General features: G+C 57.1%; 1 protein-coding gene across 5 annotated transcripts; it reads right to left on the reverse strand.

Annotated features, from left to right (window-relative positions):
* Nucleotides 1-872: 872 nt before the first annotated feature.
* Nucleotides 873-15,014, reverse strand: SLC9A5 (solute carrier family 9 member A5). 5 transcript variants are annotated; one of them, XM_048316858.1, is made up of 16 exons: nucleotides 14,870-15,014; nucleotides 9,551-9,853; nucleotides 8,725-8,888; nucleotides 8,361-8,439; nucleotides 7,463-7,640; nucleotides 7,112-7,332; nucleotides 6,725-6,927; nucleotides 6,124-6,213; nucleotides 5,925-5,995; nucleotides 5,134-5,263; nucleotides 4,885-4,973; nucleotides 4,616-4,742; nucleotides 4,316-4,486; nucleotides 3,684-3,753; nucleotides 3,357-3,488; nucleotides 873-2,979 (listed from the first exon to the last, which is right to left on the reverse strand). In XM_048316858.1, exons 1-16 carry the CDS (start codon nucleotides 15,000-15,002, stop codon nucleotides 2,513-2,515), a joined length of 2,628 nt encoding a protein of 875 aa, XP_048172815.1. In that variant the 5' UTR covers nucleotides 15,003-15,014; the 3' UTR covers nucleotides 873-2,512. The 5 variants fall into 5 exon arrangements, with proteins under 5 accessions (XP_048172815.1, XP_048172816.1, XP_048172814.1 ...); XM_048316859.1 differs by having other exon boundaries at nucleotides 6,791-6,927; nucleotides 7,094-7,332; XM_048316857.1 differs by having other exon boundaries at nucleotides 7,094-7,332.
* Nucleotides 15,015-15,421: the final 407 nt, after the last annotated feature.

Consider the following 15,421-nt stretch of genomic DNA (forward strand, 5'->3'; position numbering starts at 1 on the left):
CACACATTAGCTGCTAGGCTCAGATATCCAGATGAGAGAGCAGCAACCAGCCCCAGCATTTCCTGAAGCTGAAATGTCTGCTTTCCCTCCTCTGAGGACCTAAAGGCTGCAGACCCACCTCTTCCAGGAAACAACCTGGCCCACACAGCCTGGTGCACTGCCAAGGCGATTGTGTCTGCAGGCGATGCTGGCACTGAGGTCCAGCACGCAGAGCACAGCTCAGCCAGCAGCATTGCTGTTGGGATGCAAGGCAGATGGGGAATGTCACAAGGAGCAAGAGCTTCCACAGGGGCCAGTGCAAAGCTCACAGGGCTAGGAGCTGCATTTCACCCTGCCAAAAAGGACCTGGGGGTGATAGTGGTTGCCAGGTTCAATACAAGCCAAACATCTACCTTGTGAGTCAAGTAAACTACATTTACTCTCCTTCAGGAAAAGCAGAGACCAGGAGATGAAAGGAAGAGCAAAACCAGCACACACCGATGCAAGGAGGCTCCTGTGACCCAGAATACCCTGAAACAGACTCCTTTGAAATATATTTTTGGAAAGGAGAGAGGACATGGGAAGATGTGGGCTCCCAGTATGCTGGTGGCTGTGCAGCCACAGCTCTGGGCAGAAGGGCCCAGCCTCTTGCCGGCTGCTCCCTCTGCACAGCCTAATGATGGCTGCAGGCAAGCATCTCTTTGGAAAGAATTTCGCATTTTCCACAAACTTTATGGAAACCAGGAAATTCATTTAGGCACATCAAGGCTGAGAGGGGGCTTGGGGCCTCGGGTGGAGAAAAATGGAAAGGCACAGGGACATGGTACCTGCAAAGGAGAACCGAACCAGGATGGGCAGAGGTTGGCAGACAGCAGACAGACCAGAACACAACATCTGCTCCAACTCCAGTTTATTGAACATTACAAAATACTCTGCATATATTTTCACATTATAACAATATCCTTGCAAATAATATATTAAGTCTTGAGTCATTTGTGGTGCCCATGGCTACAGAAAACACTGACCCAACTAGAGATTTAGTATGGCCCAATATCAGAAATCGAAACTAGAATGTCATACCAGAAATGCAAAACTATATAAAAACCTTTTAAAAACCTCATGCTCATCTGGTGGAACAGGTACAGAGCTGAAGGGCCTCTGCTGAGCCCTGCTGACAGTGCTGGTGGTCCCACCACCTCACCTGCTCCACATTGGGCTCACCCACCCACCCAGTGCATCCAAGTGTCCCCTTGGCACCTGCTGTCTCAGCACACCCATAGAGCTGGAACAGGCAGATTTTTATCTGCTTTGGACCATTAAGAGTCCAAGTCCCCATTTTTCCTAAAGAGGAGCACCCCCAACCCTCCTGGTCTGCTGGTGCCCAGCCATTGTGCTCTTCTGTGTGCTGAGCAGTTCTTGGGGAGCAGTTCTTGGCCGTTGGAGTCACACTAGAAATAATTCATCATGTGGGCCACCGGGTCCCACCACCCTCTGAAGAGGGAGCAGGGGTGGCTAGGATGCAGGTGTTGGGGACAGACCTTTGAAGATGCACTCTGCTCACACCCATCACCCCTGTTCCTGATGTACATTCATACCTGCTGCCCGCTCCACGCCCTGCACCGTGACCAGTCCTCCCAGGTGATGCACCCCAGGCAGCTGAAGGGACTGGGACGTGGGCAGAATGAACACCAAGGATGCTGTGCAGGGCAGCTGCCTCCTAGTAAAGCCAGAAAGCTGAACACTGCAGCTGTTGGGAACACATCCAGGTGACAGGCATGAGGCTGGCACAGCAGTTTGGCTGTTAGAGAAGTCCCTGCGCGTACAGGTTCACTAGTCCAGCTCCTGGTGGAGCCAAACCCCAGGAGCGCTGCTCCCAGTCCTGAGAAACTCATGGCCTTGTCTCTGTGGTGCCTCCATAACCCAGGGAACACAGAGCTGTCGTGGCAAGGAGCCTATCTCTGAGCTCCTGGCTGAGCTCCACGCGTGCTGTGAGGAACCGGCACCGTGGCCACCTTGAAGTCAATGGCTCAGTCACTGGGTGTGGGCGGGCTCTTGTGCACCTGCACTGCTCCCAGCCAGAGGTCTCCTACTCACAGCCAGGCTGGAGATCAGCTCATACTCTACACCTGTGAGCAGCCACAGCTCATTTGCCAGCAGCCACCACCTCAGGGCAGCACAGCCATGACAGGATCAAGTCTTTGGGATCTCAGCCCTGCGAGAAGTATCTCTAACCTCCCAGCTGCAGAGATCTGTAGGGACCAGAAAGGAGGAATGAGATTTGGGACCTATGCCTCCCTGGGTGGACAGGGGCTGGTACCTGCTGTCGCAGCACAAAGACCAATTATTGACCAGGTTTGCATCGGTAGGTGCGTGGGCAAAGCGCACCCTGGAGTACAGCTCCAGGAGGAGTGCTGGGTTCTCCTGCCACTCCTGGAGTTTATGGAGACACACACAAGCTTTACAATGCAAGACAGAGAGGTTAGCAGGTCAGCCTGTCTGCAGCTCTCAGCCCCTTCCCAATCCACAGGGTGCCTCAGAGGTGGCTTGCTCTGTTGAACATCAGCCACCTGGGCTCTGCAGTGGGTGGCATCCTGCCCTGCTCCTCTTTGGCCATCAAAGGCTGCAGCTCCTGCTGCTCAGGACCATCCGGGCTGCTGTCACTCTGTGACCGGCCGCTCTTGGAGACATGGCTGGGGAACTGGAAGCAAGAGCTCTGCTCTGGAATCGCCGGGCTTGCAGACTGGGGTTGCTCCTCCAGCACAGGGCATGCGAGTCTCCTGTGCTGAGGTCCACTCTCGATGCCTGGGGGGGAAGCGATGCTCTCCAGGGAGGAGATGCTTTGGTTCCACGCCTTCTGCATATCCACTGGCACTATTTTGGTGGTCTCCGAGGAGACATAAACAGCCAGATCAGCCTGGTCTCCTTTCCATGGCAGCTCCTTCTCTGCCAAGGTTGGTGATGGAGGGATGATGCAGGGGCTGGGGCAGACATCCAGGCTGCCTGGAGATGCAGATGGAGGGACAGTGAGAGGGAGCTTGCACAGCTCTCAGTCTGTCCTTGGACCCTGCAAACATTGCAGAACCAACCACTACTAAATGGCCATAGAATCCTAGAATATCCTGAGTTGGAAGGGACCCACAAGGATTATGGAGCCCAACTCCTTGCCCTGTGCAGGACAACCCCAAGAATCACACCATGTGCTGGCCCAGGGATGCAGGACACCAGGAGGTTCTGCCATGCCTCCAGAGCACAGCGATTCTCCCATTCATGCTCTGCTGACTTTGGTTTTGCCCAGGCCAAGGCAACTTTGCTCCACAGGCAGGGGAAGGACAAGCTACCCAATGGCAGCTGCCCTGGCATGGAGCACTGGTGCCTACCAGGAGTTGTCTTTCCCTGCAGGACCTCATCAGTGGCTCGAGCGACGAACACAATCCCCTCATCATCCTCCTTCTCTGTCTCTGAGCTATCGCTCTCCTCCTCCTCTGAGCTGACCATCACCAGGACAGGAGCTGCAGGCAGATGAAGGGGGTTGGTTTGGTGCTAGCACAACCCTGGTGTTGTCATCCCACCAAGTTGGCAGTGGGCAGGCACAGCACGTGCTCCCATCCCATCCCATCCCATCCCATCCCATCCCATCCCATCCCATCCCATCCCACCAGGTCCCCTTGCCAGGACCTGCCATCCTCACCTGCCACTGGCCTTACCTGCATCCTGCCAGGGGACATTTCTGTGTGTCTTCCCATTGGGTGCCTCTTTGGTCAGAGAGATGTTCTTCTGTGAAAAAAGAAGAACGGCTGGGACCTGCCCTGTGTACTGCCCCAAATGCAACAGGTGGTCCTGTGAGCCAGCCAACATTGGGCTTACAGATTCCCACCCTGGCTACACGGCAGATGGTTCCTAGTCCTTAGGCTTTGCATCTTCATGGCCCCACAATGAAGTGCTCAGCTGCAATGGCTTCAAAAGCCTCCAAACAAAAGAAGACACCTAAGGCTCAATCCAAGATGTAGTGCCACGCTTCTGAGCCTGGATCTGCACCAACATTGAGGCTGCTTTATGCTGAGTGCTCTTGGAAAACGAATCTGGGGCTCCTTCAGGGCTTTGCTCAGTGAAGAGCCACCCCACAGCACTGATGGCATGCTGGGGACACATGGACACACAATGCTCACATGCAGCATCAACAGGACTGAGAAGAGATGAGCTGCTTTCCCCTCTGGCTCGGGAGGTGCTGATGCCCTGCAGCACCTCACCTACACCCCAAAAGGACCTCTCTTACTGCATCCTGGGGGAGGCCAAATCTCAGAGCTAGGAAAAGAACAGTAGCTTGGGGAGGACTTGCCTTTTTCCTGCCTTTTTCCTTCAGCCTGGCCTTGCTCTTGGAGGAGCAGACATTGTGCTTTGTGGACTTGAAGGTCTCCAGACGCCTCTTCATGTTCTGCCGGAAGATTTCTTTATCTTGGCGCTCTTGTTTATCTGGAGAGATGAAGTGACGGCTGTAGCTGGCCTTGTACTGGCCGAGGGAGAGGCAAAGAGACACAAGGTGAGCAGCTGGCCCCACAGAGCATCATCCATCCCTGCTTCTCTTGCAGGTGCTGCTCCCCTTGGGGTCAGCTGCACACCGTGGCCCGGGAGTGCTCACCCTCCGGCGGGGCTTGTAGAGGCTCCCTCGCAGCACGTGGTGCATGGCAGCGTCCTCCTTGTCCCGGCGGCTCCGCACCGTGTCGATCACCTGCAGGTCCAGGCACGCGCCACTCCCACTCTCCCTCCTGCGGGGAGATGGAGATGGAGATGGAGATGGAGATGGAGGGGTTGGGCTCCATGGCAATATTGTGCCAGCCCCCAGGGAAGAGGGTGGCTGTGAGGTCCAGCGAGGTCTGTCCAGGGGCTCATAGGGATGCTCGTACTCACAGGAGGTTTGTGACTGACGACTCTGACATGGATGTGCGGCTGGGCATGGAAGGCAGTGCCAGCTTGGCAGCCGAGTGCACGTGGCCACCCTGGGAGGTGGGAAGACAAGGCTGGCATCAGGACAGCAAGGACCCAGCTGGGCTGGGGAGGTCCTCACTGCCTGGCCAGAGGGTGCACATGTAGTCATACATGAGGGGAACCTCTCCTGCCAGGGCCATCCTGCTGCCTGGACACCACTACTGCCTGTACCTGATCGACAAAGCTGATAGCATCACGGATGTTCAGCTTGTAGTAAACATCCCAGATCTCATCCCGCAGCCTGTAGGCAGATTTCCGCATCAGGAGCTGGCTCAGATATTTCTTGTCAAACTGCTCCCACCTGCCATGAGATGAAGACACAAGCAGTTTAGCTCCCATGGAGTACCACAGCCAGGGATATCCACCCACACAAGGCTGAGTGTCCAAAGTGTCCAAAGTATGGCGAAGAGAGGCTGGGCACGCAGGACCTGGCTGTGCACCAGGGAGAGCAGGAGGGGAGGGGACACAGTGACCCTTCAGCCTGCCCAAGGGGAAGCCAGACACCAGCGGGTCTGCGAGAGGCAGTGGGAGTAGGACTGAGGCCACCCTGCTGGAGCACTTCCCCTGCAGGAAACAGGCTTTTTGCATCCTTTTCCTGTCACCGTGCTGCAGATAAACACTGCCCAGGCAGGAACAGGGCTGCTCCCTTCTCAGTGCCCAGCACAGCTCCATCCGTGAGGAGGCAGAGGGCCATTGCCACCAACATGGACACCCCAAGTTCTGACCCTGGCAAGCAATGCCAGCTCCACAGCATCCCCAACCACACCTCCCTGACCTCTCTCTGGGATGCTTTTGTGATCTTCATCTGCTGCACAACAGCAGCCAGATGGTACCTATCCAGACTGATGGACAGACATGCAGACTTCCTGGTCCTCATGTGAGAACCCTGCAATGTCCCTGTGGCTGGCACGTGTCTCCCATTCACCCAGCAGTCAGCAGAGGATCCTGTCTGAGACACTCACTTGTCCCGCCAGTAGTGGTAGCCATGGTGCCCTACGATGTCCTCCACCGCTGCCAGGATGTGGTCAAAGGCCTTGAGTGAGGGGAAGAGGGTGAGTGGTGGCAAGGCTGCGGGTGACCCGGGGGTGCCGAGGTCATACATGGCCCTCGCCCAGCCCCACATGTGTGGGGAGCTGGGCACCCTCTGGCACTATCACCTACGTGCTCATGCAGCTCCTCGTTCAGCGTGGGTTTGTGGTGGTCACTGCGCTTCACCTTCAGCCAGGTCACCAGGGGTTTGATGGTGAGGCCCTAGAATGGCAGGAGAAGGCAAGGGAAAGACTGGGAGGGCGAGAGGGTGCATGGCTGGGGCATGGGGAGCAGAAGCAGCACGAAGTGACGGGACAGTGGCTGTGCCAGCCACACATGCCCCTACCAACCCAACCCCTGTGCCGTGGTGCACACCCTCAGTCCTCCTTCCCCTAGATTCATATTCATCCTCCCTGTGGCTTCCCTTCCCAGGGCGCTGAATGCTTGCCCATCAGCAGCTTTGTAAAGAGAACAGCCCGGTCAGGCACACACTCGTGGAGCTCCTGGAGCCAGTCCCAGAAAAAAAGGCCAGTGGGAAAAGAATGTGAGCCGTGGCCCCACCCTAGCAACAGTCCCCATAGCAGTCCTGCACACCTGCTGATGGATGGGGTGCCAGAAAGCACCGAGGAACAAAGGTCACTTGAAAAAAAGATATTTTCCCAAAGCACGTGTCCCCAGGCCAGTTCTGGGGCAAGAAAGCAGTGCTGGAGGAGGGCACAGTGCCCATCCTCACCTGCACAATGACAGTGAAGAACACCACCACGATGGTCGTTGCCACAAAGTAGTCCTTGGCTTTCACCTTTTCCCTGTCCAGCAGGATGACCAGGGCGAAGGCCACGGCCCCACGGAGCCCACCATATGACATGACCACCTGGTCGATCTTGTCCAGGGGGATCAGACGGAAGCGGTTGAGCACGTAGGTCTGGAGGACAACACCTGGGTAAGAAGGAGAAGGAGAGCCTGGAATGCTGGAACAACCCTGCCTGCTCCAGGAGACAGCACAAAATCCCAGCCAGGATCCATGGCTGGCCTTGTGCCCCAACCTTTCTTGGGCAATATCCCTTTTTGGCATGAAAACGGCTGTGTGCTACCGGCCACATACACAGCGGGACAGACTGACCCACAGCTCTGAAGAGCAGGATAAAGAACAGGGTGCCCAGCACCAGTGCCGTGTCCCATGTCCACTTGGAGGTGTCCACAGCTGAGATGCCCAGAAACATGAAGATGATGGTCTCTGAGCTGCTGGCCAGTGTCTTCATGGTGTACTTGACAGTGGTGCGGGATTTCTGGGAGATGTTGGCTTCCACGTACTTCTTGCAGCAGATCCCACAGAAGGTGACTCTGCAGAGGGGCAGAAGGAGCTGGCATGGCCCTACAGCGGGATGAGGAGTGGGTCTACTCACTGCCTCTCACTGCTCAGCACTGCAACCCCAATTTCCTGGGCTCCCCTGGGGGACACCCCAGTACTCACGCCAGGATGGCAGAGAGCGAGACCATCTCGGCAGCAAGGTATGCGACGTAGGCCAGGAGGAAGACAAAGAGTGGCTCAATGATGCGCACGCGCTTGGTGAACCGCGTGATCAGGGCCAGCAGGAAGGCGAAGAGCAGCCCCACGGCTGTGCCCCCCAGGCTCACCAGGAAGAAGGAGGCTGGGGGGAGGAGAAGACTCATTTGCACCATAAGCAAGTGGGCCCAGCTCCTATGCCCCACAGCCACACCACACTGGGCTGGCCAAACGCCATGTTCCCACCCAGGTCTCCACCAAAGCATCTAATGGAGCATGGAGCCTTGGATGATCCCAAAGCATCCCCCGGAACACCTCTGCTATGGGGACAGGCTAATAGAGTTGGGGTTGTTCAGCCTGGAGAAGACTCTGGGGAGACCTCAGAAGCTCTTCCAGTACCTAAAGGGTACTCTGAAAGAGCTGGAGAGGGACCTTTCACATGGGCATGGAGTGACAGGACAAGGGGGAATGGCTTCAAACTGACAGAGGGCAGGATTAGATTGGGTATTAGGAAGAAATTCTTCCCTGTGAGGGTGGTGAGGCACTGGCACAGACTGGCCAGTGAAGCTGTGGCTGTCATCCATCATGGAAGTGTTCAAGGCCAGGTTGGATGGGGCTCTGAAAAACCTGGTCTAGTGGAAGGTGTCCCTGCTCATGGCAGGGGGGTTGGAAGAAGATGGTCTTTAAGGTCCCTTCCAGCCCAAACAATTCTGCAATTCTATGCTGATGGCTGGCGTGTGATGCATGGAGATGACACAGCTCTGGTGCTCGGTGCCCACCCCACAGGACAACAGCTCCTGTGCTTGCCCCCCTCCACTTCCACAACAGAGGAAGAGATGGAGGGGCTGGTGTGGCAATTACTCACCTACCCCCTTCACGTAGTCTGTGGCGTGGATGTGTGCTGGGCCCAGCTCCACAAAAGAGTTGAAGACCTTGTACAGCACCTGTAGGCAAGGCAAATCCCTTGAGAAATGCAGGACATTGCCCTGCCTTGAGAGGGGGAGGATGAGTCCTGTGGAAGAGGCATTTCCTGCCCCAAACCTGTCAGGTAACAGCTCATTTCAGCAGGCAAAGTCTCCCAGGGCCAGGAGAGAGGAAAGGCCAAGAGAGCATGCCATGGGTCTGCCCCCAGCTTGGGGATGTCACCTGCATCCTCTGCCCATCCTGGGGGAGTCCAGCACCTTGGACCATGTTGGGCTCAACATTAGAGTCCCCAAGTTGCAACTCACCACGGTGACAGCATCATTCAGGAGAGACTCGCCAAACACAATGATGAAGAGGGTCTCATTAACATGGACCTCTTCGAAGACAGCCAGGACTGCCACAGGGTCCACAGCTGAAATCAGGCTGCCAAAGAGCAGGAAATCCATCAGCCCAGCTTCAACACCTGGATCTGTCAGGACAGAAGGACCAGGGTCAGGCAAACCAGCCACCCCAGAGCCCCTCTCCCCAGGCAGAAACAAGCCTGTCCCTCATCTGATCCCAGGGACTTGGCTGCAGTATCTCAACAGGGAGTGCAGCGGGATGAGCCCAAAAGAATTCCCAGACCTCCAGGGTGCCCCTGAAAAAGCAGGGCTTAGGGAATTCTTGCTGCAACATGAGAGGAGCATGAGGGGTGTCCCCGTTGGCACCCAGGTGCATCACTGCTCCTCCAGCAGGTACCACCAAAGGCAGCTCAGCAGCCCCACCTCGGGTCCAGGCATCAAGTGATTCCTCAGGGCTCAGGAGAGCTCAAAACACAGCCCAGGCCAGCCAGGGCCAGTGGCTCCAGCCAAGGAGAGGGAACACTGGCAGTGAGCCAGCAATGCTAGCCAAGGTCGGCAGACAAAAATAGCAAAGACATGAGTCAGCCCAGTGCCAAGCAGGGCCTGTCTGTCCTGCACGCTTGACCGTCCTGCCAGAGCACCATTCTCAGGATGTCAGGACCCTACTCGTGCTGTAAGTCCTAGGAATCCACAGCAGGGAGAGGCAGTGGGCTATGAAATTGGGGGTGCTTTGCACCTCCAGCCTATTTTTTCGGAATGTGGTCCAAGCTGGGCAGCCCTGTACACCCACCCATGAGCCCGGCCCGGTGCAGCCCCCAGAGCGCGGTGCCGGTGGCGAAGGAGTTCCAGAGTGTGCCCACCACAGCGTAGGTGAGGATGGCACCGATGTTGTCAAAGAACAGCCGGCTGGGCATGAAGTACCCCGAGTCCAGGACGATGGGGGGCAGAAGGAAGAGGAAGAACATGTTGGGCTCCAGTTGGTACTCAGCTTTCTTCGCCACGGCCAACACGATGCCCCCCAGGCCCAGCCCCAGCAGGATGAGGAGGCAGCTCTCCGGGACAATGGATGTCACCTTCCTTGACAGGTGGAAAACTAGAAGAAAATGAAGAATGAGAGCATCAGCCAAACAATCACGTGGAGAGAGCGTTCCAAATCCACAGGCTTCACAGAAGGGTTGGGTAATGCATGATGGATGGGAGGAGAACAAGGAAGCACCTATGGAAAGGCTGCTCTGTGGCCATGTGTACAGAGAAGACCTTCCAGCTACCTCCCAGGTCAGGATTTCAGGTCCCTAACTCTTTAGGATTTCCCTCTCCTCCTCAGCAACTGTCTAATAAGCCAATCAGCCAGGCATTTTACTTTTCTTGGCTTCTGGTATCTGCACTTAAAGGTTTAAAGCAGGCAGCGAGCACGTTCCCAGTGTCACGAGCACTGCTGGCTGCTGCTCAAGTGAAGAAATCCTGGTGCACCAGCACCATACCCCACTCGGAGACAAGGATGCTCAGCCCTGGTGACAGGGTGACCTTGTTTGCATCCGTCTGAGCCAGCAGCCAGGGCAGCATGAAAACCACCGCAGCACAAGCCATGCCAGAGCACAACCTCCCTCAGCACCAGCTAATCTACCTGCATGCAAAAACACAGGCACTCAGGAGCTGCAGATTCAGAGATGCTTGGAATAATCAGTTTATTCCATGCAAGGCTTGGGCCAAATCTTAAACTGCCGTGGAACAGGATGTATTTTCTAAAGCAAGCAGAGGATGCCCTGGTATTCATCCATCAGTAACGTGGCAGTGAGCCTGTGCTCAGGCACAGCCCAGCAGGATGCCACGCCAGCCAGCACAGGGGATTCGTTCCTCCAGGCACCCTTGTCCCCCATGGCAGGGTGTCCTGTGTAATCCCAAATCAGTCCAGCTTCCAGGCAGGCAACCCCACATCGCTGGGGGTTTCTCCTCACCAGCACAAGGTGCTGTATTTTTGCTGTCCCCACAGAAGGGCATTGCCTGGGGAAAAGCTGTTGAGGGTCACAGTGGTTTTGTCTCCCCATCATTGGGTTCTGCCATCACTTGTGACATCCAGCCCAGCTCTGTCTCATGACTTGGCCATCAGATGAAAAAATCTCCTGGGGAATGGGTTCCTCCAGGCACTTCGAGAGCCACCTCTGTCCTTGTGCACCCAGCAGGTACAAGGGACATCAGGGTAGGCTCTGAGCCATCACTTGGCTGCAAGCCCAGCCCTGCTGCCAACCCCAAAACCCAGTCCCTAAAATCCTTTAGCTGGACTAAAGGTGCCCATTGCTTGTGCCAAGCTACCCCTCCAGAAGGAAAACTGTGCTATGGTTGTGCACCAACCCTAGGTCACTCTGCTGCTTCCCTCCTTCAGAACCCCCATGCACAGAGCGTAAGGTCTGCCTAGCCCAGGGTGCTGTCTCCAGTGGCATAGACCTGGAGAGGAGCCCAGGAACAGGCAGTACTTCATCAGTAGGTTTCCCTGTCTCTATGTCCTTGTCATTTTCCTGGTCCTGCTCTATCCTTCTGGGACAGGTCCCAGTGTCCCTGAGATGTGGACACCTGGGGAAATGAGGTTGTGGCCTCCCAGTGTTCTTCCTTTCTCCTTTCCCAGCACCTCTTAGGTGATTTTCTTTCCTTCACCACAGCTGAGCTCTGAATTAGAGGAGATAATTCAATGTTAAAGATCTGGTTCACAACAAGAGACAACATCTTTGAGCCCACCACCCAATGTGCAGGCTAAGGGCCACTTCTCCTTTAGTTGAGGACCTCAAGAGGTTGCTCCCTGGTATGGTGAGCCCCACCTATGCCCCGGCACTGGCTCCCTGCCATAATACAGCAGGAGCACTGCTGCAGCTGGCAGGGGCAGAGCAGTGAGCCCAGGGGCAGCGTGACCTGCAGCTCCACCACCAACCACATCAATAGGAGAGAGCACCCAGGCCAAGCCTCTGCCATAGCTCTGCCACTGAATATCCCAGCTACAGAGCCTGGGGCATTCCCCCCTGAAGCCCCAGCCACCTCTGCTCACTGCTATGGGCTGCAATACATCCCTGGAGACTGTGGTGATATGGACACTACAGCCCTCCAAGCAGACCCACAGCCTGAGGAAATGCTGGCTGGGCTTCATCCAGGCCAAATTCCTACTAAATGACTGCACAAATCATTGCAGAGCATTGTTCACCCCACACAAGCTGCCTTCACCAGTGGACGAATGGTGCTCACTCAGCGCCTGCAGCAGGCTGCGAAGCCGCTTCCCACCCACGGGAACAAAGCTCTGAAGTTTTCAAGAAGGGAACGAGGCGTCCAGCCCCTTTCTGCATTCTCAGGAACATTGCCAAGATCCCTGCTCTCTGCTTTGGCAACCCATCTGCATTCCCCATGCCGTGGAGCTATGTCCTGGCTGGCTGGAGAGACCCAGGAGAGCGTGCAGGGATGCTGTGGGGACATGGATCCTGGCTGTCATCCATCATGGAAGTGTTCAAGGCCAGGTTGGATGGGGCTTTGAGCAACCTGATCTAGTGGAAGCTGTCCCTGCCCATGGAAAGGTAGCTGGAAAAGGATAATCTCTAAGGTCCCTTCCAACTCAAACCATTCTATGGTTCTATAATTGCTTCCAGCAAGCCAGAAACTTGGGAAAGCAAAAGAGAACCATCAGTGGGAAAGATCATGCTTGTCCAAAAATCTCCTGGCTGTTGTGGAAAGCTGCTACCCTCCCCAGGAAATGGCAGCACACGAGCTCTCCTGTGTCACAGAGAGCAGCCAGTGGGGACAGGAGGAACGAGCTCTAATTTTATACAAGCTAGGCAAGGATTTCAGCACTAAAGGTTCCCACAGCAACAGTAACTTAGCCACATGTGAATTAACTTCGGAGACATAATCCATACTCAGGCATCCATAATAAAGGATTTGCCATTAAAAGAACTCAGGGCCAAAACCTGCTCTGCTCCTCCAGAGCTTGGGAAATGGCAAAACACCTAAACCAGGACATGAGCAGCTGGGGACAGAGGTGACGGTGTGAGAAGAGATGGTTGCAACCCATGGCATTGCTGCTGCATAGAAAACATCTGTCTGCTGGCAAACTCCTGCCCGTGGGGCAGCTATGTGTAAGGAGAATGTTTGGGGCAATGCTCATCACCTCTGTGTTCCCCACATCCTGTGCTCTGACTGTGGATGGAAAAGGCAGCAAAGCCCGGATGATGCCTTGCTGTGCAGGAAGGCAACACCCAAGCCAGCTTTTCCCTGCCCCGGGTGTTTGCTGGCTTGGGTCACCCCAGCATCGTGACTGCTTCTGAGAACAGAGCCCACAGTGTCATTTCCCCATCACCCAGGCGTGGGGCCGCTTCCTCCCCTGCAGTCACAGGGGTGTGAGCTGTCAGCCCAGAGCCACAACCACAACGGATCCTCTGCACCAGCCTACACCCAGCGTCCACGGTTGCCACAGCTGGCGCTGCCCTCTCTGCTCCCCAAAATCCTCCACCCCTGGTTCATCTCCTCTGTGGACTCCCATGCAGCCTGGGGACCGCACGTGCCATCTCTGGGGACACCCATGGCAGGGCACTGCCTGCAGCCGTGCCTCCAGGTCTGGGTGTCGCTATTGGCTCCAGGCTTTGAGTATCCATTGGACCCTTCGGATACACTAAGCCCGGCAGCTCGAAGCTATCTGCCATCAGGGTTCACACCTGGCTTCCCTCCTCTGTGCCCACCCATCTATCCTTCTCACACACAGAGAAGAAGAGTGGCCATCAGTTCGCCTCAGGCCTGGAAGAATGTGGTGGATCTGGGGGCTTGGGAATGATCCCAGCTCAGGCCCAACTGCAGCCACCCGCACAAAATCCAGGGTGGCTGAGGGGAGCGTGTCAGTGGAAACCTGCACAGGGAGCAGCTCCAGGGAGAGGTTGCAGAGAAGAAAATAACAGCTAGGGAAGGGAATTTTCTCTCTGATCTTCTGCAGGTAGGAGGGACGCACTCGGCAGCTGGAGGTGGCACAGCTACAGCAGAGTGTTGTATTTTTAAGCTCATGATACCTTTTAATTCATTCCTCGCGAGGCTCTAGGTCTCTGTTGCGAGAAGGTGAGGAAGGAGAGGAACGGAAGATCCACAATCATGCTTGGGACAGAGGCCAGCTGGTGGTCACAGCTGTAGCTGTCCCCGGTGTAATGAGTGCTGCTGCAGGTCCCTGGCTGCTCAGAGATTCTGCTGCCTAACTCTGAACTCACATTTCTTGATCTGACTCAAAACTAAGAGGGTGTCTGCACCCCCACCACAGGGGCTGTGCCCACAGTGGGGTGCCTGAGGAGAAAACCTGGCTCAAGGTCATGATCTCATCCCCTGGGTCCAGCACAGCAGGCAGGGGCACTGTGGGGGAACAGCCCTCTGGGTACCCCTGCTTGGCACCCACACACGGGTGTCCCCTCCCCAGCGCCCCAGGAGCTGCTGGGGGGCCCAGCCCTGCGCAGCTCACACACATCCTCATTGTGCCTTCCCACGCAGCCTCTCACAGCAGAGCCTCCTCCAGCTGCGTGGTCCTGTGCTGGGGAGCACAAGAGTCCGAGGCCAACCCAATCTGGAGTGACCCACCAGAGGAGACTGCAGGCACCTGCCATCCCCAGGCTGCTGGGGGCACATCCTGCCTGGCACTGGCACCACCGAGCCTTTCCCCGGGGCTGTGGTGGGGAACAATGGCTTCTAGACCTGCCAATGGCAGGTGCTGTGCCAGCCTTTGGGAACACGGGACATCCTTTGGGGCTTCTCTTCTCATGACCCATCCCTTCTCTGTGCCCACCCATCTATCCATCCATCCATCCCTCGCAGGAAATACAGCCCAGGCCCCCACCTTTTCCTTCGGGTGGTACCTTCACCCCGTCGCCGCACATCACCCCACGCCAGGGCACGGAAGATGTGGGGTGATCCCCGACCTCCGCAGCCCAGCCGAGGGTGGTGACCAGCCGGATTTGTCCCCATGACCCGCGTCCCGGCTTGCGGTGACACTCCTCGTCCCGGCTGCCCCGCGCCCGCCGGGAATGCGGCATCCCCCCTGCCTGCCCGGAGGTGGGCACGGCTGCTCCCGGGGGACCGGAGCGGGTGGGGACACGGGGACACTCACCGATCTTGGCCAGGCTGGCTACCAGGATCCAAGCGGCCACCAGGCAGGGCGCCTGCACCTCCCGCCACTGCCACCGCAGCAGCTCGGCTCCCGCCGGGGCGGCGGGGCCGGGGGAGGCCGCCGGGGGCTGCATGGCCCCGCCGCTCCCGCCGCTCCGCTCCGCCGCGGTCGCGGTCCCGGCCCCCGCCCGCGTCACGCGCACGTGGGGATGCGCCGGGACGGCCCCCACTCCCCACGCCACGAGCCCCGCCCGCCGCTCCCCGCCCCGCCCGGCACCGGCCCGCCCCGGACCTCGGCAGCCCCGGTACTGCCCCAGGGCTCAGCACCTGCCCCGGACCCCAGAACCACCCTGCTCACCCCTTGCATCCCCCCGTCCATCCCAGCTCATCTGCACCCTCCCGGAGCCCGCTGCCCCATGCTAGTCCCCTGCCCCTGTCTCAGTCCTCTCTGCAGCTGTCCCGGTGCCACCTGCATCACCCTGCTCCCCCATGCCCTCCCCCCGTGCCTCTGCTTTGTCTGAGTCCCCCCACCCTGGCTTAGTCCTCACGCACC

This window comes from Corvus hawaiiensis, chromosome 12 (assembly GCF_020740725.1).
Source record: "Corvus hawaiiensis isolate bCorHaw1 chromosome 12, bCorHaw1.pri.cur, whole genome shotgun sequence".
Taxonomy (NCBI): domain Eukaryota; kingdom Metazoa; phylum Chordata; class Aves; order Passeriformes; family Corvidae; genus Corvus; species Corvus hawaiiensis.

Bases quoted from the DNA above. Each gene is read 5' to 3' on its own strand.
- SLC9A5 (XM_048316857.1), bottom strand. From the start codon at position 15,002: ATGCAGCCCCCGGCGGCCTCCCCCGGCCCCGCCGCCCCGGCGGGAGCC. The intron at 5,996-6,123 runs GTAGGTGATAGT...CCCTCACTCAAG, and splicing joins ACGAGGAGCTGCATGAGCAC to GCCTTTGACCACATCCTGGC. The intron at 4,487-4,615 runs GTGAGCACTCCC...TCCCTCGGCCAG, and splicing joins TCTACAAGCCCCGCCGGAGG to TACAAGGCCAGCTACAGCCG.